The sequence below is a fragment of the Notolabrus celidotus genome, chromosome 18 (assembly GCF_009762535.1).
Source record: "Notolabrus celidotus isolate fNotCel1 chromosome 18, fNotCel1.pri, whole genome shotgun sequence".
Taxonomy (NCBI): Eukaryota; Metazoa; Chordata; class Actinopteri; order Labriformes; family Labridae; genus Notolabrus; species Notolabrus celidotus.
This window is the reverse complement of record NC_048289.1, coordinates 14,755,061-14,777,732: the sequence shown is the minus strand read 5'-3', so window position 1 is coordinate 14,777,732 and position 22,672 is coordinate 14,755,061. Positions and strand designations below refer to the sequence as shown.

At 39.1% G+C, this 22,672-nt stretch overlaps 1 protein-coding gene across 5 annotated transcripts in view; it reads right to left on the bottom strand.

Annotated features, from left to right (window-relative positions):
- Positions 1 to 3,170: 3,170 nt before the first annotated feature.
- The window catches only part of LOC117829637 (liprin-alpha-3-like), a 38,154-nt gene continuing 18,652 nt past the window's right edge, over positions 3,171 to 22,672 (bottom strand). For 4 of the 5 annotated variants that reach the window (XM_034707225.1, XM_034707228.1, XM_034707227.1 and 1 more), the window contains 26 exons: positions 22,532 to 22,660; positions 20,965 to 21,057; positions 20,509 to 20,561; positions 15,854 to 15,947; positions 15,519 to 15,653; positions 15,193 to 15,276; positions 14,961 to 15,092; positions 14,809 to 14,871; positions 14,448 to 14,527; positions 13,923 to 14,109; positions 13,636 to 13,829; positions 12,554 to 12,797; positions 12,340 to 12,476; positions 12,097 to 12,245; positions 11,872 to 11,968; positions 10,773 to 10,854; positions 10,334 to 10,534; positions 10,135 to 10,197; positions 9,706 to 9,732; positions 8,873 to 9,048; positions 7,747 to 7,844; positions 7,483 to 7,658; positions 6,493 to 6,561; positions 5,974 to 6,136; positions 4,547 to 4,615; positions 3,240 to 4,418 (listed from right to left, as the gene is read on the bottom strand). In XM_034707225.1, coding sequence (XP_034563116.1) covers positions 4,563 to 4,615; positions 5,974 to 6,136; positions 6,493 to 6,561; positions 7,483 to 7,658; positions 7,747 to 7,844; positions 8,873 to 9,048; positions 9,706 to 9,732; positions 10,135 to 10,197; positions 10,334 to 10,534; positions 10,773 to 10,854; positions 11,872 to 11,968; positions 12,097 to 12,245; positions 12,340 to 12,476; positions 12,554 to 12,797; positions 13,636 to 13,829; positions 13,923 to 14,109; positions 14,448 to 14,527; positions 14,809 to 14,871; positions 14,961 to 15,092; positions 15,193 to 15,276; positions 15,519 to 15,653; positions 15,854 to 15,947; positions 20,509 to 20,561; positions 20,965 to 21,057; positions 22,532 to 22,660 — 2,979 coding nt within the window. In that variant the 3' untranslated portion in view covers positions 3,240 to 4,418; positions 4,547 to 4,562. Of the gene's footprint in view, positions 4,419 to 4,546; positions 4,616 to 5,973; positions 6,137 to 6,492; positions 6,562 to 7,482; positions 7,659 to 7,746; positions 7,845 to 8,872; positions 9,049 to 9,705; positions 9,983 to 10,134; positions 10,198 to 10,333; positions 10,535 to 10,772; positions 10,855 to 11,871; positions 11,969 to 12,096; positions 12,246 to 12,339; positions 12,477 to 12,553; positions 12,798 to 13,635; positions 13,830 to 13,922; positions 14,110 to 14,447; positions 14,528 to 14,808; positions 14,872 to 14,960; positions 15,093 to 15,192; positions 15,277 to 15,518; positions 15,654 to 15,853; positions 15,948 to 20,508; positions 20,562 to 20,964; positions 21,058 to 22,531; positions 22,661 to 22,672 lie in introns of all 5 variants that reach the window. The other variant, XR_004634651.1, reaches the window with a different exon arrangement.

Sequence of the window (22,672 nt, the reverse complement as noted above, 5' to 3'; positions counted from 1 at the left end):
TAGACTGTATAAAATCTGGATGTGGTATCCGTAACGTCACCCATCTGTTTCTGAAGCGCTGTTTTGAGGCCAATCGTCATTGGCAGCCATATTGCTGCTGTGGAGCAATTGTGATGTAAAGAGGCGGGCTTTGAGCCTCCTAGCCAACAGCTACAGTGTTCCCGCCTGTCAATCAATTCAGCTGTGCCTCTCATTAGAAGACTCGTAATCTCAATATCTTCGAAATTGCCACGTTAGAAAAAAATTCACCCCTCCTACAGTGTGTGTTGATTGAGAAATGAGCTATCGACTACAGTCGTCTTTGAACCAGTTTATTTCATTTCATTTAAAAAAAAAAAAATCCGTATTTACTAAATGCATTGCCTTTACACTGCTTGGCAGTACCTGCACCCAAATGGACTTGAAGCACTTTGTTACCTGTACCGATCTTGTTTCCTCTTGTCTAGATCTTTGCTTGTGTTGTTCTTGTTCTCGTATGTACGTCGCTTTGGATAAAAGCGTCTGCTAAATGACATTGTAACATTGCAACATTGTAACATTGCTGTAAAGATCGGCTTTTTTTTGGTGTGTATGTGACTTCTGGTACTTCCGGAGCCAGCCTCAAGCGGATCCTTGATGAACTGCAGTTTTTAGCACTTCCGCATTGGACTCATATTTTTAGACTGGAGGTTGCCGCTTGTGCTAAACTTAGAAATCCAACTCAAACACAGGCACTAAGACTAAACTTTAAGAAACAACCAATCATATCACTGATGTCTCCTTTGACTTTGTAGGTCATGGAGAAACATCAGTAGAATAATGGCGCTATTTCAAAATTAATTAAAAAGTCCTCATCGTGCCTTTAAGAATGAAACTACAAGAAGAGTTCTACCCCTTCTATACAAACAATAGTTTTGAAATCAAATACGCCTTTTTGTTTCTTTAGTAAAGTCATTCATTTTAAATGTCCCACTTGTTTCTAAATTCCCAAATTGCACCATTAGTTACCTTATTTAGTTTTTTTAAAAGGTTAAAACACAGTTAGATGCCTAATTTTGACTCACATTCAAAAGGAACTGCAAAAATGCTTTGTCACACGTCACCCAGTTATTTCCTGTCCAGACATCCCCTTTAAAAATACACACATTTCACCACAGCAAAAGAACGCAGCACAAACAGATCACTCTACGCATCTGCTGGATAATTTATAACAAACAAGTCTGAGTGAAGGTTTATGGTGTTTACCTTATTTAACAAGTGTGAGCATTTGTGAGAAGGAGGAGGGAAGGAGTGGGTGAAACTGATTTCCAAGCAGAAGACAAGTGTTTATGTGACAGCAGCTGTGCAGTCACAAGAGAGGCTCTACGTCAGATCGTAAACACACGTGATTAGAAATGGTTAGTGTGTGATCAAGATTCTCTTCAGAGTGCATTAACACTTGTTTCATTTCATTGTGGTGCGTCTGAAGTGGTCACATAAAAATTACTCACTTATTTAGCTGTCAATCAAAACAGAGTCCTAAAGCCACAGTAAGAAGTCATGACGTGTTTTTACATTTAACGAGTCTTCTAAGCCTCTGGAGAAACAAGCATTCATGACATCAATAGGAGCATTTCAGCATTTTGACAAAAAACATTTGGCATTTAATTATCAAGCCTCTACACCAGGGTTCCCAAAGTGTGGGCAGGACATCCTGGGGGGTCGCGAGACACAAATGGGGGGTTGTGAGATGTCTTCCAGAATGTTTTCTTTAATTATTCATTTATCTAAAGATATTTATTATTGTTATTTATTTTTGTTTATTTAGCTTATTTTCTTATGTTTATCTTCCTTTTTTGTTTGTACTGTTAATTATGATTATTCCTTTATTATCATTGTTGTGTTTGTATTTTTTGTATTCATTTATTTTTTCTCTTTGTTGGTTTTGTATTACTTATATTCAATTCGTTAACTTGTGGTGAACAAAGACATACTGAAAACATGCAATAAAAAAGTTAAATGAAAAAAGTTTTTTAAAACTAGTAAATTTTACCCATTTATAGTAAAAAATATCGACAAAAACAGTAGCTTAACTTGAAATAAAACCTTGAAAGTAGCAAATGTAATACGTTTTCTGTCTTTCCAGATGACTCCTAAGTTTATGGTTAGTGAACAGTTAATTATCAAAAGCATCAGTAGTAGTAGGTTCATCTGTAATAGTTGCCATATTTTATTCTATTGTATTTATTCTATTCTATTCTATTTTATTTTATTATATTACATTTTACCTTCATCATTGCTATTATTATTGTTATTATATTTTTTTAACTATGTTAGTACATTATTGTTTTCCCCTGTCCTGTGTTGTAAGCTGCAGTAACAAACGAATTTCCCCCAATGGGGGACCAATAAAGTATATCTTATCTTATCTAATCTTATCTTAAAGGCAGAGGAAACACAGCTACATGCTCATATAGGTCGGGTCATTTTCTGCAGACCAGCTAAATGAAGCCACATTAAATCACTTTGAGGGACAGTGGGGGTCACGAGTCTTTGGCATCTATTTTTTGGGGGTCACAGGCTGAAAAGTTTGGGAACCCCTGCTCTACACTGTTGAGGGTCTCTCTTTGGAAAAGGTATCATTGCTTAAGTTAAGTGCATAGATATTTTGTGGCCGTAGTTTTTTGATTTAGATAAATCTGAATTCATGCTATCAATAAAATTACAATATAGTTTAAGAGAGACTCAACCAGGAGATGGTGCTATAGTGTTCAAAAACTGCCTCACCAGCGTTAGCATGACATCATCAAGAGAGTGATAGTTGTTCTGGCTCTTTCAGAGTTTCCTTTTTTTCCCCGTTATAAAATACACTAAAAGTGACACTGATGATTCAAAATATGACTTACAGAAGCACATAGGACTATCAGTGATACAATTGAATATTTCTATATGGAGTCAAAGTAAGTCAAGTAATTTGTCTGATTTGGACTTGTGTACATATATATGTGTGCGTGTGGGTCCTATCAAAAAGTCAAACAATTCCATTATTTCATGCAATATTTCTCATCTTTTTATTTAAGCATTTTCAGAATGTTTTTGTGATTAATGAAATACTTTGTGATTTTGTGCTTTTATGTTGTGTGAAATGTTTTTGCATGACGTTAAGTATTTTCTGATTTATGATGTGTTTTTTTGATAAGTTGACTTTCAGGGCCACCGTAGCCACTTATCTGACACCTGTAACTTTTTCGGGGAGGAAACTGCAAAGAACTCCTTCGGCAGCATTTTACAGGTATGTTTTTTAATTACAGCTTTTACAATCAGTATCATCATCATTTATTGTCATATTATATTCAATTATCATCACTACTCTCCAATAATATGAATTTAAAATCATAACACAATTTGATTTTTTTTCTCAAAATGTACACATACAAGTAGCATATCTTAAATGTCCATAATTTAAAACATATTTCCTTTTTCAACCTGAAATGAAATTACAGTCAGTCTTAAAACTAAGTATGAAATGAACATACAGTTAAATACACACACATACATACTGTACATACATACATACATACATACAATAGCAGTTATCATAAAAAATGATAAAGTACACACATTTTACAAAGTCCCCAGGCTTCCACATCATTGGATGATTGATATCATGACGTTCACTCTAAAATGGTTGATTTTGGCATGCATATTAACACAAATGCTTAACTCTTTTTTTTAATCCGGTTTGAACAGGATTTTGTCATAAAAGCACTTTGCTAATTGTCTCATTGTCTGTCCTATTCACATTTGTGCATCTCATGTCTGTTATGGCTTAAGAACATACGTCTCTTTTCCTTTGAGTCCGTTTTGACCTTTTTTTTCAAGACCTCCCTCTCCCCAAACCCAAATAATCTTTTTTGTTGTTGTTACTAGGCAGAGTATGTTCTCTCATCAGTCTAAATCGCCTGCAAGGATGCGTGTCGGGGGTGTTGTTCTCTTTATCTGAACAGGAATGCATTCTCCATTTTAAAAAACTATAAATTCGTTGTGTCAATAGTGCCATCTCACACTCAAAAAACAGAAGATGTATTCACGATGGTCACTTTCTACAGGCCACTTTCTACAGAGTCAAACAGCATCATGCCACAACTATGGATGAAAGATGGAGTGAGAGAGAGAGAGAGAGAGAGAGAGAGAGAGAGAGAGAGAGAGAGAGAGAGAGAGAGAGAGAGAGAGAGAGAGAGAGAGAGAGATATGGATAAACAGACATTCACTCATTATTTATTTCATTAACATCTTTTCAGAAAGCATTCACTCAGTGTCTTTGATTCCTTGAGGCGTCTGCCTCGAATGTTGTTGGTCATCTTCTATTGTCCATTTTTGATTTTTATCACCAGTTTTTTTCTTCTTCAAAAATGTGTTGTTGTCTTTTTTCCTTGGATTAGTATGACAGATGAGGGTTTCTATAAACAGGAGCAAAAAAACAAGTAAAGAACCACAGTAGCTCCTGCTGAGATGAAACATTTGATTTGAGTTCACTCAGGTAATTTTTAGCTTCAGATCACAATCATCAGTGAGGGTGCTTTCTCACCTGGTGTGCTTGTCTTTTAGCAGGAATATGTCCTCACAGACGCCGACTCCCCTCTCGGACCAGAGTTTACTGATGGTGAGAAAAAGTAATGAGTGATTACTTTAAAGTATGAAAAAACAGAACCAAACAAATTATTCAAAAGAGCCACTAAAAACACCCACAATTCTTCTTTAACTCCAACAATTGAGAGGAAAATTGCCAATGTACATATAAAAGGCCATGATATGCTTAGTATTACATTGACCACCCCAGTAGTCACCCTGCAGTCCTAAAACCCTGATTGGCTATTGGACTTGTCAGAAGCAAGACTTATTGAAATCGACTATTTGGGTTGTGTTTCAGCAGCCTGCTAGAAGCTTCTTTACATTTCAATGTGGGACATTATCTTGGATTGGTACTTTAAATGGGGCCTTTGGACATACAGAAGGTTTAGTCCTTAAAGAATTAGGAAACCAAAACTTTGCTAAGAAAAATATATACTGTATGTTTGGTAGTTGGGTGGTATGTGGGAGTTTTTTTTGATAGGATAAGCTTAGCTTAACATAAACCGTACTCTCTCGAGTTACCTGAAATAGCACAGGCATGTGGGACAGTTCAAGGAATTTAATTTAAAATGTTGACGTCAGGGAAACTATCTGACATTTATGGCTTAACCCTCCTGTTATGTTGCGGGTCAAATTGACCCATTTTAAAGTTCAAAAATCTAAAAAACACATTGCACTAAATATTGATTTAAATGGTTAGTAATGGAGTTAATAATGAGATTTAAAAAATGTTTATTGGACACTTTTGAATCATTAAATATGCCCCGGGTCAAATTGACCCAGGAACATTATTGTTGTGCCCATGAAACGAACATAACAACATGTTGGTGATTGACTACCCGTAGTTTCTCATATCTGTATGATGAGGTTTTTAAAAAAAGTTAAAGCACAACACAGCTGAAAAACAAAACAAAGCTCCATATCCCACAAAAATGATAACTGTGGGATGTTTCTGTTTTTGGTTTCTTACCGGGTGATGATCAAACAACCACTAAATGTTAATGTTAAGAAATAAACATTGTAAACATCATCCTTTAATCTCCATAAGCTGGATTTACTACAGATGGTGTTGCCTGAAACTAATATGGCAGCCTGGAAGGTTGTGAAAATTTAAGTCTTTATGTCACACACACTGTCTTAAAAGCATAGCGTTGTAAATGGGAAAGGTAAACAGGATGAAACACTTTTTTCCTTGGGTTCGGAGACCTCGTACTGATCAGACAGCTGCTGAATCTGAGTCACAGGCTTTTTAATTAAAGCATGTTTATCTCAGCTGGTTAGAACATAGCCTGACTGATCACGAGTCATAGAAAGACATCACTGAGAAGTATTTCGCAATATTCTGGCTTACTCGTTCCGTCGCTGTGAGCTACATTTCCTCACCTTCACTCTGGACTTTTCTCAGGGTAACAGAGGGAGTCGCAATGGCGGAGGCACGGAAGTTGGCAGGTAATGTTTCTGAGGAGTCTGCAGTCATCCCGCGCAGGTCCTTCTCCCTGAACATCTTCCTCCATGATGGTGACCGTGTAAATGTTTTGGTGCCATCCTGCAGAGGTGATTAAACAACACCAGTGGTTAAAAATAACAGTCATTGACATCCAGGATTAATCATTATGTAGTAGTGGGGTTAAACAATATAGTATTTGAGCAAACAGGGTTATTTGTGACATTACACCACAGTTGCAGTTTTTAGTCCTAAATACTGTAACTAAGTAATTAACACTGGTGTAAACACAGCTGAACCAATCAGGCATGGCAACAATGTACCAGCAGCAGTGCATGCATGCAAAGCCTAATGTCAAGAAAAAGTCTGTGTCAAGAAGGTTATAACCATATCAAAGTCTCTCTTTCAGCCTGGAGGGATCATCTTTGATTGAGTACTGATGGTCTGCTTTACTGTACCTCATCTGGCCTCCTCTCTGTTCCCATGGAGATGAGAGCATTGTACTCCTTATCCAGGACTTGCCTTGCCTGAAAGAACAACAACAAACAAAATCATAAATACCATAAAATGTTGTGTACAAGATGTACTTTTCATATCTTTTTTTCAGCTATAAGTGTGACACCAGTGTGGCCAATGCACCATTACAAAACGCAAAGAGAGGTATTTTATTGTTCAACCGCATTTCACCCAGAACATAGCAACATACTGGCTTTATCATGTGCCACCATGATTGCCAGTGCAGCTGCTCGTGACCTGATGCAATTGAGATTTGCTCCCATTCATTGTGAATAACAAGCAGCTGCTTCGCTGCTCAAAGCAAGTTTGGATACATGGCAAGATGGCAACACTTTTTTTTTCTTTTTTTAAATTATATATTTGCTTTTTTGCCTTTGTTGACAGGACAGCTGAAGAGAGATAGGAAATGTGGGGAGTAGAGAGCGGGGGAAGACATGCAGCAAATGGTCGACTGGCCGGGAGTCAAACCGGCGACCTCTGCGACGAGGACTATAGCCTCTGTACATGGGGTGCTTAGACCGCCAGGCCACCAGCGCCCCGAGATGGCAACACTTTTTAACTGATTTTCTCCTTCATTAGATTGTAATTATTGCACTCCAGGTGAATTGGTGGCAGACAGTGGGTTCGAACCTTAAGTTAACGTAGGCTCAGTTTATCTACTGTACTGGTAGCTAGCAGGATAACAAACTCTGCATGATGTTATCAAAAGAGAGCTACACAGCTGCACATAAACTGCACATTGTGTACTTTGTTGAATGCAATACATTTTTCACACAGTTAGATAGTTTTAACCTCTTCCCCTCTGAGAGACAACAAAAACAGAATGCGTCTTATATATTGGTGTGACTTCTAATCAAGGTTTTATGGTAGACCAATTGAGAGTCAGGTATTATTCATGTATTTGTGATGTTTTGTTGTGCACAGAAGGGTACCTGTGTGTTCTGATTGGGTATCTGGAGCAAAAGGGCTAAGTCAGTGTAGTCAAAGGTGTCATCTAGCGCCAGCAGGGACCCGTGCACTCCACTTTCTAATAGGTTGTCTGCAAACTCTTTCAGACCTATAGACTGCACCCAGCACATCACTCGCTCGTTGGACCAAACCATCACATCTGAGGAGAGGGAGAAAGAGAGGCAGTTCAGTTTAGAGCATAAAAGCATGAACAAAACATTTGATGTGATGTCATAGAGATCCCTCACCTTGGTTCTGGTGTTGACTCTCATCCCTCCTCCTCTCCAGCTCCTTCCTGTCGTAGTTTAAGCGCTTCAAGCACATGATGCCATAGTGAAGACTCACCCTGTAAGTTAGAGATGTACATTTATAGCTTCCATAAAATCTGTCAGTTTCTCTATTCAAGCTAGAGGATGTTGCAGAAAAGAAGTAGTGAGCAGAGCCCTTTTAAAAAGTGACACCACTGGGTCTCCCACTGTTTTTTTGAAATGGCTGTTTTACTTTTGGATGGCACCATCTTGGTTTTTGGGGCCAGAAGATACCATATTTGGACAACAGTTTTGAAACCCATTGATACTTTTCTATTCTACCTGGAAGGTCTTTTGTTTACATAAGGCGTTTTTCCACCACAGGAACTTCACCCCAAAACTAGGGACTTTACCCCTGAACTACATGCATTTTGACTGGAGGAACTAGGGTCTAAATTTAGTTCAGGGGTAGATAATCTCCCCCCTGAAAAGCCCCTGCTTGGGGGTTGGACTTTTCAAAGGTCCTGGGACTTTCGGTTGAACGCAACTGTGTTTGTGGAGTTAACACAGTTGTTGAAACACAGAGGGAGTTCCTGGGAGTTAAGATTTAAAAATATTATTTAATATAATTTTTTTTCTCCATATGTCAGTGGCCTGATTTGCACAATCTACTTGGGACTTTTGCACATGGTCGAAATGCTGACAACAACGGGGGCTCAGGAACCTTTTAGTTCCGGGAAAGTAGTTCTGGGGGCTAAAAGACCCTGGAACTCTTGGTCGAAATGCACCTATGTTGATTATTGGCAACAAACCCCAAAGTCCATGCTGATTTATGCTGACTTTTCTGCTGGTGGAGTCCCAAAATAAAGAGTTAACATCATGATTCAGATGTAGAATGATAACAGGCGTATTTATCATCTCTTCTCGTTTTGCAACCAATGCAGCCGCCCCTGCTGTCCAACGGAAAAAAGGCAGCTCTAGAGCTCTTACACATTGGTTTCAGTTTGAAAGCCAAGAGGAAAATTGCTTTTATTTACTTTGTCTATGTTTGAGTCTTAAAACTACGGAATTACTTCCAACAATGAGAATTTCAGTCAAAACTAAGCCGTGAATCTTTGTTTCAGACCTGTGGAAACTGTCCACCATCTTCAGCTGGCCCCTCAGTTCTTTCTTGGTGAGGTGGTCCAACATGCGGGCGTCCACCAGGGACTCCATGAAATAGGAGCGGTACTGTGGCAGACCCAGACTGGGCAACCACTCGTTTCCCACCCACTCATGGTTCATGTCTCCATAGGCCAGGATCTGGAGGACAATGGACGAGATGGAATGAATAGAAAAGGTGCAAAGAAGTATGTAAGCCAATCATGAAGTCCTTAGTTAAAATACAGCTCATAAAGATTCATTTCAAGACAATAGATATGGATATATTAATACTGTTCTTAAGTTTATTTTACACTTTATTCTAAGGCAGAACAAAATAAAGCTACCAAATAAAAAACTTAAGATTTATTATTGGGGATTTTCTCTTTGACTTTGTACTTCTCCAAGACCTTTCTGTGTTTCTTTCATTATAGCAATCTAACAAGAGAGTAATTCAGTTTAACCCCGCTCTGACACATCAATCTAAATGTCTGCCACCACTAGCTCATCATATACAAATGTTTTAAATTACAAATGAGGAAGGTCATAAAGGATTTAAGACTATTCTAGCTCACATGTTATATTTAAGATCTTTCTAACATGAGTCTGGTTCCGTTCAAGGTTTCTGCCTGTTAAAAGTAAGTTTTCCAGAGTAACTTTCTCCATTTTTGAGATAACATTAGCTGTGCATTGGTGCAATATAAATAGATTTTGACTGAGCTTGATTCGATGATCTGAATAGTGTTAAAATGCAAAGTGATCAAAGCCTATCGCTGCATGTTATGCTGAATGATAAATCCATTTTCCTCTTGACCTCACCTGGTCCCAGCTGAACTCCTTCTGCTCCTTTGGGTTGAGGCAGGAAGAGTAATCAGTGAGAAAAAAAGGGGGAAGATAGTTGCAAGGAGAAGGACAGATCACCAGGAGGAGTGTGTGTTTGCGTGTGTGTTACAGAGAATCAGGACCAAAATTGAGAAGAAGAGAGGGAGGGCAGAAGGGGGAAAAGTTTTGTTAGTGAGTGAGAATTAGTTGGAAAAAGCACTACATCAAAACAGATCTTAAGGGGATAGTAAGGGCAAGGGGAAGCCAAACACGCCTAATCAGAGACAAAGACAAAGAAAAGAGGCTGATCAACAGGAGACCTTTGCTCGGAATTAAAAAGGCAAAACAATTCTATAAAACAAGATAAATTAACATCCTAAAATACTTCATCGTGTTTACATTCAGAGTGCAATGTGATGTTCTTACTGGTTTGGTGGCCGCAGTGAGAGACTCCATCTCTGCATGTGTCATCCAGATATTACTGGTAGACTGCAAAGACAGCAAACCAATACAAGATAAGTCTTCCTCCTTGATATAAACGCACTGCTTTGTTATCATTATTATTTGTTACGTGATGTATTTGTTTGTGTTTAGTTAGAATGTGCTTTCTTTCACAGGTCCTTACAGAGCGAGTGCTCGCAGGTGCAGACGGACTAGTGAGGGAGACCATTTCCTGTATGGCCAGGCGCAGTTTAAGCCGGTGAAGAGGGTTGCTGATGCCGATCTCCCTCTGGATCTCTGTGTCTGACAGGTTAGCCATAATGGCGCCGCTTTTCACGTTGGCACGACACGCAGCAACGTACCACGCCGGCATCCCAACCCACAGCTGGATAAACAGAAAGAGGATGTAAGTGTCATGATAATACTTCACAAACTATCAAGTGAGGGTCACTTTTAGCTGCATACACTGCCTGCACCCTAACATAAGCCCTATTTCTAAAATTAACCCTAGCTGTTTGGATGTATCCTGGTGAGGATGTGATATAAACACATTAGTGACACGTTATACCTATACCCTGACCTGAACTGAGTCCCAAGTTTAAAAGGGCTGTTTCATGCTGTACCTCGAGCCATGTGACAACAGTTGGGCCATCCCATGAGGCGAAAGGCAGACCCTGACGACAGGCTTCCTCTAACAAGTCGTGCCTGGCAGGGCGAGAGGAGAAACACAAGTATGACTGGTTAAATTTCAGAGATGATGAAAACCATGATATTTTTGCCAAGCCATACCCTTTAAAGCAACTCTCTTACTGTGTAACTAAATCCTTATCAAAGAGATTTAAAAGCAAAGAAAAATAAAACACTTAGTCATCAGTAAGGCTTCTGAACAGCCAGAGAACCACTACTAACTAATCTCAGAACGCACCTAAGCGCATAGGGAGTGAGTATATCTTGATATAATGAAAGCCTGATCATGTAAAGCAGCCCTATTCAATTAGCAGCCCGCGGGCCACATGCGGCCCGAAAGCAACCCTTAAGTGGCCCGAAAGCAACTGTAATGTAAAATTTAAAGAAGCAGTATTTCAGCATAGGTTTAGTTTAGGTACTGCTCTTTTATTGTTTATGCTCTTTTGGATGCGGCAATATGTCAATAAACATCCAGTGTGTTTGTTATCTTATCTATTTGTTTTTCTTTTAAATGATTAACTTTGCTCACTGTCTGCTAAAAATGTCCGTCCCAGCTAATGTCCTTAGTCTGAAAATCCAGCCCGACCAAATATCTAATTGAATAGCCCTGATGTAAAGCATCAAAGGTTGTAAACTACTATGTGAAAATGAACCCTGAACCTGCTAGGTGTCCCGAATTCTGAGTTTATGACGTTTTTTTCTTGAATCACTCATAATCCTAGCAGCAGTTTGAATTTAGTAAAGGCAATCAAGGGAAGAGCAGATGCTCTTTGAAGCTGTGCGTCCAAAAGGCATCCAATAAGAGCAGACAAATGTTGCGGTATCATTAGAAATCATGGTGGCAGTGTTGAGTAGTGAAGCCAACAGATCAAGCAAAACACATCAACAAAGAATATCTTCTTAAATGGTAGAAGATTTTTTGAGAAAAGATTCAACCATTCCACGTAACGTGTGTAAAATGGTGTCATCGGTGTAACATTACACTGTATTTTTCTGAATAATATTAGAAGCATGCAGAAAGGTGACTGTTCTTACTTCTTTTTGCTACGCCTGTCTTTCTCCACTGTCCCAGTACCAAGTTTAGTCAGGCCTAAGGGGTCGGCTGATCCCAGGTCATCAGAGGGGGTGGAGGCTATAGAGGTCAAAGGTTAAGAACAATATTTACCATTCCGAACAGCCCTGCTATTTGTGGTTCTTTTAGATTAAAGAGAGTACAGCTAGAACAACAAAATAAGAAATGTGCAGTCCCCTGTAACTGACCCAGAGATGCAGATTCACGCCCAGGTGCGCCTATCCGCCCCTTTTCCTTTTTGCCAAAGAGACGACCAATGGACGACTTGATGCTCTTCTTTTTGCTGGCTTTGTGGAGGGAATCCTGGCTAGCAGTGATGGCACCATCAGCAGACAGACTACAATAATAAAAAGTTAAAAAAAGAATTGAAATCAGGTATAAACTTCTACAAATTCAAAGGTTTGTTTGTGAATATACCTTCTTCAACATACCTGCGAAATTCACGGTGGTCATCCAGGCCTGCTCCTGGATGAGTGTGCGTCATTCGGTCCAGTCTTAGGGCTCGAGGAATAGAAGGGTTGGAGTCAATCAGTGCCAATGCTCTGCATTCTTCACCCTCTTTGCTATTCTGCAGGGTAGAAAGAAAAGGGTCAGTGTATCGAAATCAGCCTTGTTAAAAGCACATTTTCTCTTTCGACATGGTACCTGTCTTTCAGATTCCCTGGCAGGGGAATGTGGCAGGCGTGGCGTGGAATGTCCAGAACTTGGTGGTGAAGGAGACGCCAAAGTGGAGGAGGTGATGGAGGGAGTCATATAACCCCTCCCAACACTGTCCCGACCTCCCAATGAGGAGGGTGGAAGAGGTGAGGCATCGAGGGCCACGCTGCTGACCCGACTCTCTATCTCTTCTGCCCTCATCTCTGTGCTCTCCTTTTCCTCTTGAATGAGCCTGAGAGGAGATGAGAGATATCATTTCACACTCTTTATACTTTGTTTTAAACATAGGCTGGAATAGTGTTTGCAGAGCCCCTCAGAAATTTTCTGAGAACTAAATCTGTGTCTGGGGATGATTGCCTACTTTTTATGGGATTCTAGTGTTGCCAGCAATTAGAGATAAACAACTTCCAGCAAAGGTCCATGTGTTCAAATCAAAAGTGGAGCAAAATTCGCCTCCCCAGTTAATGTCAGCGAAATAAAAGCTTTCTTCGATTTCTTGGATCATTACATCTTCTAGAATTCTTCTGGTGCTCATTCATCTGTTTCTGGTGAGTCTCAGTTTCACTGTTAATAGTGTGTTACAAAGAGGCTTAACTCTGGCTTATTTCAGTGGTATTAACCCCAAGAAGAAATCAATTCAACTTGCAATTCAATAGTCAGAGATTTGCAGAAATACTGTAAATCCTGACTCAGATTAAAAAGTAAACAAATACAAGTTATGTGGGTCCTGTTGTGAAGAGGTTAAGCAAAATTATTTTTAAATTCTTGTTTTTTGATGGAAAGTTCAGGTGATACATACCAGGAAGTCAGATAATCCAAACACAGATAGGCCTTTGCGGCACAGTGTCAAGCAGCTTTGTTTTAAATTGGTTTTAATTCTCAGTTAATGTTTAATATCTGGGATTGATTGTAAGCAATACTTAATAATCAGACAGAGTATCGCAGATGAGAGCCTGTCATAACATCGGATTGCCTTCCCTCAATACTTGCTCTCCACAAGCATGCACCAAAGCCTGCTAATACATGATTGGTCAGAGTCTGTAAATAGAGATCATCAACATAAAGCTCACTTTATCTCCTTGTTGATTGCCTCCAGTTGCTCCTGTAGCATGATGGCCAAAGTCTGTACATCTGTCTGTCCACTGGGTGAAAGCAGCTCCGATCCAAACAGAGTCTCTCTGTCGTCTTCATCGTCAGAGCAGCCTCCCTCCACACCGCCCTCATACCCAGGACCCATCATAGAGCCGCTATGACACTCACCATACTTGAGAGGAGGAAAATGCAGTTAACTTATCGACTCAAAAACAAATTGAATCTAGAATTTCATATCATCATGATGTTCGTATGAGATCAACACCTTGCCACCATCATCTCTACCACCCCCCCACCGGCCATGATGTGTCCTTCTGACCACCACCCCACTAGAGGTGTTGCTGTAGCCAGATGGGAGGGAGCCTCCACCCTGGGGGTACCGCAGCTCTGAGGCGCTCCCTGGAAGAGATCTTCGGAAAAGGGTGGAGGGAAGTGAGCTCACGCTGCCAGCCCTAAGGTCAGATCAAGAATTCAATTGTTAAGCCACGGCACATGAAATCACAATGTCCCCATTTTCTGGGTATAAAATGAAAACAGACAATGCGAATGAAATGCATTTGTAAATTTGCATATTTTTCAGCCAGAACAAAACCCTCTTAGTACAGTATGAATAATTTATGGGGGAAAATAGTGGAAGTACAATACAGCCTAACAGGGTAGTAAACAAATATTTGTACTTAAAAGAAGCATTATACATATATTACCCTGAGGACTCTTTGTTTTGATTTGGACATTCACTAAATATAGGACATGTAAAAATAAAGTCCTTTAAAGGGTCGTTGTATCTAACCTGGAGTAAGAAGAGCCAGGTCTGCCTCTCAGCTGATCCAGCTCCAATTGGATTCGCTCTAGCTCAGCAAGGAGCTGCTCCTAAAGCACAGAGGAGACAAGTATACAAAGTTGTTTTTTTTCTGAGGGAAAATAACCTTGCTTTGGAAATCATTACACATTGTGTTTATGCTGAAAAAGTGGAATTCTCAGGAACTGAAAGAAGTTTGGTGTTTAATAATTGAAGGGTCCCATTGAAAAGTGTAGAGAAGAGTGTTTATTTTCCTTCAAACAAGCTGAAGTTAGTGCATAAAAACATTTGTTGATGCTCATACTTGTTCCTTAAGCTTATTTTAGGAGAGTAAAAAACATCAGGGGAATACCTTATTGGCTATAAGATCATCTTGGATTTTCTTCATGTTGGACAGTTCCTCTGAGAGAGCATTCTAGCAGAGCAGAAGCAGAAGACGCATTAAAACCATTCTTTCCATAATGTTACAAAACATGCCGAACCAATAACCACTGTCCTTGATACCTTCTCCTCTAGCGCTGCCATCCTTTCTTTGAGGTGGAGCTGCAGCCTCTCATTAGACTCAGACAGCAGCTTGTCCACTGTATCAGAGAGGCGTTTGTTGTGTTCGTCATTCATCTTTTCCCTCTGCCTTGCCTGGAATTAAAGAAAGCCACAAGAGAGGCGTTTAAGATTGAATTTATTTTCTATCCTTAACACCCAAAAGATAGCAAAGAACAGACAATTAAAGAAGTACCCTCTGTAGCTCTTGGTTCTTCTCCTCTAGTTGAGCTTCCATTTGCCGTAGCCGCTCCTCAAAGTTCCCATGACGCTCCTCCGCCTAAATTTGAAATATATATCAGAATATTTCTAGTTCACAAAAAAATGAAAACATTCAATTAAAGCTTAAGAGCTATTTTTCAAACGAGGTGTGATAAACTGATGTTTTGATCAGCAAGTAGAATTCATGAAAGCCCAGTGATCAGATCATGATATAATAATCCTTTACAAGTAACAATAAGTACTGAATTAAGTGCCAGGTTATGGAGTTAGTCACATAGGCAGCATGGGGACAAAAAGCACCTTGTTGAGAGCAGCAACTCTTTGAGCCAGCTGGGCCTCGATCTCAGGCAGCGTCTCTGCCCTCTGTAGAGTCTGCTGGAGCTTCTGCTTGGCCTCATCCAGACGTTCCTGCAGCTGTCTGTTCTTTTCTTCACTCTGAGTGCAGACAGTGACACATATGTGAAGTATTAGGTGAATGTTTGAAGAAAAATACGGGACATACAAAATCAATCAGAGATTAAGATTTTTCAAATTATGATATTTTCAATACTGAATCCTCAAACTGGGCATATAACCCCATCAAACGTGTCAAGAAGTTTCATGAATTTAGTTGTATTCTTTGGGATGTTTCTTACCTGTCTGTGCAGTGATTCTTTGCTGGCCAGCTCATTCTCCAGCTTGTCTTTGATATCATGGAGAGAAGTCGCCTCCCTCTGGGCGCTGAGGTACCTGCAATCATCACCCAGCCACCATTAAGTCATTTGAGCAGCAGTTCTCAGCCAACATGTGTTGTAATTTGTGACTATATGAAAGGATTGTCCTACTCAATAGTAGGGTTGCAAAATTCGGGAATTTTCAAAGTTGGAAACTTTCCATGGGAATTAACAGGAATTTATAGGAATTAATGGGAATAAACCAGGAATTTACCAAATTGAAGGTTGGCTCTTAATAGGGACCTTAAATAAAATTGGGTAAAATATATTCTAGCATAATCCTGACTAAAACAACCAGATTTCATGCAAGTACAGTTGAATATCTATGCTATTCCTCAATCACATGCACATAGCACACTGGCTAGGCTTGAGAAGCATGAGGGAAGATGCTTTTTCATTTAACATTTTGAATGGGACTTTGTTGGGATTGCATTTTTGTTAACTTTTGAATGGGTTGGGTCGGGGGGGGGATGAGATATATTTAACTCAACATTCATATTTTGGTCTTCAATGAAAAAATTGATTGTTCAATAAAATATTTAACACTTGATAAAGTTCTACTTACAAGTAAATCTGTTTTAATTGTATTATTTTGGATAGATGTCTGCTTATAAAAAAACATATATTTATGCTTGGATATGATACCTTTCCATTAAATTACAAATTAATTCCCATAAATTTCCATAATTTCCAATTTGGAATATTTCCAAAATTCCCCAGCTTAACTTCCAATGGAAATTTACCAGAAATTTTCCACCCCTTTGCAACCATACTCACTAGTACAGTTGCAGTTTGATTATTCACAACAAAATAAGTTGCACATGTCTTCTCACTGGTTGAGATGGGAGACCATCTTACTTGTTTATAATCATCTGTGAATGTGCTTTAGTTATTACTGTACACTCACAGTATATGGACTTTAAAAGCTTAACAAGGCTTCACTAATAGTAGAGAGTGCCTGGGCTGCTTACAGAGAAGCCTTCCAACACTATGGCTGTCAGCATCAATGCATGAATCCTGATGTGTTTATCGTCCAAAAGTAACATGTTATGTTGTGTTTAACCGCAAATTATTTTGTCCCTTTTGGCACACCGTAGTTAAGCCGCCACAGCGTCTTCCTGTTGTGGGTATGATGGAAAATAATGACACCACTGCACTTTTGAATGGCATACTTCACTATAAAACACTCCTCGATGGCTCAGTTGACAAGTCAAAAACTATATACACTTAGTTAAACTACCAGGCTACCACCTACAAGATAAACATTTAAGTGCCGTCAAACTGATGTTTGCAGGCAACCACATTCAGCAGTCAGCAGAGCACTATTTTGGAGTGTGGAAATCATCACAGACCTGTGGATGAAACTAAATCGAGGAGTTTAACTACAGCCCTTGTGGCATGTTGCGATCAGTCATATGCCATACCACCGTGAGAACGATAGTTTAATTAATAAAAGATCTGTATAAAACAGAAAAAAACACCAAACTGGAACTCCTGAAAACTACAATTGCTGTCACATTAACCACGGATCACTGGATTTCAGTGAGTAATCAAAATGATCTTGTAATAACTGTAGAACATATACGTAGACACTGATTGGACATTGTTCCCCTCTGCTTTAAGAAATAAAAATAAACTCTGTGTTTCACAGCATAAGCCCTATGAAGCTGCCACCTACCTCTACGTCATGATTTCACACCACACTGTCGTAGCATTGCAGTGTTTATTTGAATAATAAATCTAAATGTGAATATCATAAAGTACATTTATTTGTGTTCATTTGATTCCCAAATTATGACAAAGGGAAGAACTGCTTTACATTGTTAATAAGGACTTGAAATGCAAAATGGAGGGATTTTAAACATCCAACTCAAAATGTGTTTACTCAAGATGAACTATTAAAATTCTGTGAGTAATAAAGATATATATGAAAAATAATAATTTTACATCCCTAAATTTTTGCAAGGTTTTTCTGGGTGGGAGTTAAAAATGTATCTTCTGAAAAGACATCAGAAAAAACTGATTTATTTTGAAGTTTCACTATTTTTAATTCTGGACTTTTTTTTTGTTCCAACAAGTTTCATAACGCCATTAGGATTTACATTAGTAATTAAAAAAGACAAATAATATTAATTTCTGGTGTCAACACTTATATTAAATATTTAAAGCATACTTATTATTAAGGGGAAAAAAAAGTGCCCCTGAAACACATCAATGTGCTTTTCACACATGGCTGCATTCTTAATGACAATTAAGTAAAACAACTTTAAACTGTATAAAGAGGTGCCAGGTCAACTTTGCAACACTGCCAGCCAACAGGTGAGGCATATGGTCCTTTTGCTGAGTTAATAATGCTTGATGTGTGAAATATTTGTTTGAAAAAAGTGTAAGGTATGAGTCCACCCATTGACCATCCTGAACTGGTTTCAACAGTTTCTTCAGCTAAACCATCGACCTGTCTTTTAGACCCAATCCCAACTAAGCTACTAAAATAAGTCCTTCCACTAGTTAGCAGTTCTTTACTCAGCATGATTAATATGTCTTTACTGACAGGCTATGTACCTCAGTCATTTAAAGTAGCTGTAATTAAACCTCTCCTTAAAAAGCCCACTTGATTCAGGCACCTTATCTAACTATAGACCGATATCTAACCTCCCCTTTATCTCTAAAATCCTGGAGAAAGTGGTGTCAGTTCAGCTCTGGGACTTTCTTAAGAGCAGCAGTTTATTTGAGGACTTTCAGTCGGGGTTTAGAGCCCACCATAGCACAGAGACTGCACTGCTAAAAGTAACCAATGATCTACTAATGGCCTCAGACAGTGGTCTTCTTTCCGTACTTGTTTTATTAGACCTTAGTGCTGCATTCGATACTATTGACCATTAAATCCTGTTACAGAGATTAGAGCAACTGATTGGCATTACAGGAACTGCTTTAGCTTGGTTTAAATTGTACTTAACAGATCGATCTAAATTCGTTCACGTTAATGAAAAGTCCTCAGTGCAGACCAGGGTTAGTCAGGGAGTTCCACAAGGATCAGTGCTAGGACCAATTCTTTTCACCTTATATATGCTTCCTCTAGGTAACATCATGAGGAAACACTCAAATTTTCATTGTTATGCTGATGACACTCAGCTATATTTATCATTGAAGCCAGAAGAAACCAATCAGTTATCTAAATTAGAAGCTTCTCTTAAAGACATAAAGACCTGGATGACCAGAAATGTCTTACTGCTAAACTCAGAAAAAACTGAAGTGATTGTTATTGGCCCCAGACACGTCAGAGAGACTTTTTCTAATAATATAAGTACCTTAGACGGCATTAGTCTGGCATCCAGCACCTCTGCTAGGCATCTAGGACTCCTATTTGATCAAGATTTATCCTTCAACTCCCAAATTCAGCAAATCTCAAGTCAATCTCAAATCTCTTACTTGCGCAATATTTCTAAAATTAGACACATCCTATCTCAGAGCGACGCAGAAAAACTAGTCCATGTATTTGTTACCTCCAGGTTAGATTACTGTAACTCCCTCTTATCAGGCTGCCCCAATAAGTCTCTAAAGATTCTTCAGCTAGTTCAAAACGCTGCAGCTCGTGTATTGACCAGAACTAGGAAGAGGGAGCACATTTCTCCAGTGTTAGCTTCTCTACACTGGCTCCCAATAAAATGTAGAATAGAATTTAAAATCCTTCTTTTAACCTACAAAGCCCTTAAAAATCAGGCTCCCAACATGCAGGCTTGCTAGATGTACCTAAAATCTCTAAAAGTAGTATGGGAGGTAGAACCTTCAGTTATCAGGCCCCTCTCCTTTGGAATCATCTACCAGTCAGGGTCCCGGAGGCAGACACCCTCTCCACTTTTAAGAGTAGGCTTAAACCTTTCCTTTTTGATAAAGCTTATAGTTAGAGCTGGATCAGGCTTGGACCAGCTTTTGTCATGCTGCTATAGGCCTAGACTGACGGGGGAACTAGCACACTGACACACTGGGATCCTAGCTCACCCCCTTCCACCCAACCCCTTCATCACTTACTTTAACTCTGCCTGTCCCATTAAAGTTACTAACCATAGACCTTTCTGGAGTCCCTGAGCTCCATTGTCTCGTAGATTCCTCTGAGCTGCCATAGACGTGCTCCTGCTGCGGACGTTCTGGACTCCAGCGGCAACAGCTTCTACTACTCGTCTCATCACTATCACCTCTCTCTCTTACTCCCCTCTATCTGTCTCTCCAGACCCAACTCGGTCGAGGCATGATGGCTGTCTAACATGAGTCTGGTTCTGCCTGAGGTTTCTGCCTGTTAAAAGGAAGTTTTTCCTTGCCACTGTAACTAGCTAAATACTGTGATGTGCAATGCTCATGATGGATTAAGGTGGGGTCAGACTGATTCTTACCCTGTCTTGAAGTTGGGTCTCTGTTCATAATTTGACATAGAGTGGTCTAGACCTCCTATGTTTGTAAAAGCATCTTGAGATAACGTTTGTTGTGATTTGGTGCTATACAAATAAAGATTGATTGATTGATTGATTGAGTCCTCACACACTAAAACCTAGAATAGATAAATCAAAAACAGTATAGGTTACCTGCGTTCTAGTGTTGTTATCCTCTCCTCCATGTCCTCCCTTTGGCACAGGGCCTGGCAGAAGAAAAACATGTCATGAAACAAGGTAATGCTCTGTGAAGAATGTCACAATGTACAAAATGTTCTGAGGACACACCCTTCAAAAACTAAAGACCAGGTAGGACAGGAACAGAAAAACAATTAGCACATTATGTTGTTAAATTGAACATGTAGGTGTGTTTTTTTACAGTTTATTCAGAATCCGTAACGTTCTATATCTACAGTAACACCAATGAGAAAACATCCCCCTCATAACAGTTTCATATCTCTTAATTCCCCCTTTGATTTCCAGGATTAAAAGTGTATTTTAGTTCTTCTCTAACATATGTCCATTGTGGTCAAATATACACTTGGATCCCCGGGACTCGAGAGAGAGCTCAGGGCCTTGGCCAGGAAGAGACAGATTGGCCCTACAGACCTCTTTCACTTCCCTTTGGAGCTTCTGATTGGCCTCCTCCGACTTTGTCACCTCCCTCCTGGCGGCCGCAAGCTGTTCCTCTATTTCCCCAACCTGACGTGACACAACAAAGGGACACAAGATGACACAGTTTGAACCTACGTGACTCAGTGTTAATTGCTACAGCACCAAATGTATGCTACTGATTCATCAAGAATATCTGTCTGGTCAATGTTAGACTCTAACAAAACATCACTGACATAAGTGTAACATGCGGAGAGTCTGACACATACAGCTCACAGTATCAGAACATGTCTTTTCATGCTTAGACCAGATAGACAGAGTGTTACAGAGTCCATTTTGACTGTTTATTATCTTCTCTAAATACTTTTGGCCCATTACATAAGATTTTTTCAGACAAGGCAATATACAACACTTAAGAATTCAATTCTAGTTATGCATTATTGGGCTCAATACAGTTTAATTCTGGCTTTTCAGAGTAGCTGCAATACTGTAGCTGGCCACAAGAGGGAAGAGGGAGACCAGTGGATGCACTGAGATGGGAGCCCCTCCTTCTTCGGATGTGCTGTCAGAACTACTTGAGGAAAAGCTCCATTTAATGGAGTACTTTAAAGTTATTTATTAAAATAGTCAGTGTTCATTATAAAGCCTATAATAGAGTACAACAGAGAAACATAGTTGCAGTGGTACAGTACAAAGACACACACGCTTGTTTTTATATGCTTGTGAGGACTGTTACATTTATGGGGCGCCGTTTGTAAAGTTGTGCACACTGAAAATAACAAGTACAATTCTCCACATTTAGCTCCAAAATGTCAAAAATATTTAGAGTGCATTTTTAAAAGTAACTTTTTTATCTCATTTAGAGGAATATTTGTTATCTTCTTCACATTTAATTTTGTTGTGAAAAATATATTGAGTTAAAATCACTGTTAAATCTAAATGCTAAATATAAATATAAATGTTAAATATAAATATAAATGTTCAATGTTACATATAAATGTTAAATATAAATATAAATATTAAATATAAATATAAATGTTCAACGTTAAATCTACATGTAAATCACAAGTATTCCTCTAAATGTGATAAAAAAAAGTGACTTTAAAAAATGCAGTCTACATTTTTATGATATTTTGGAGCTAAATGTGGAGAATTATAGCTGTTATTTCAGAATTTGTAAACAATATATTTTGGAATAAATTATAATACAATTGGGTGTAAAAATAGTTATCAATAAAGTGAATAGTCTAACATTTAAGTTGGACAGGACTGACCAAGGAAACAATTCTCAGTGTCACTGAATGGTAGAATCTGCAGCCAGAATAAATCAATGTTTGCAGGGTTTTACTCCATCACATAGGTTGATATATTAACAGTAAATATGAACTTCTACAGCTTGTATTTTACTTTTAACCCCAATACCACATGCCATCTCTGAAATATATTCCTTTGAAGAGAAAAGTCCTCAATTGTCGAAAAAAGTCCTGACATTGGAGCAAGGAACGTTAGTGTGGTCCACAATACCAACGACCACAATGACAGATAAACAAAAGCATACACTTACCTGTCGGCACATGAGGGCCAGCCTCTCCCTGAGCTGGGAGAGTTCAGCTCTCTGCCGCTCTATCTCTCCTTCTCGTTGTCTTTCAAGCTCACTATCCTCAGCGCCAGTGGACGGACCATTGGGTAGTCGCTGGAATGATGA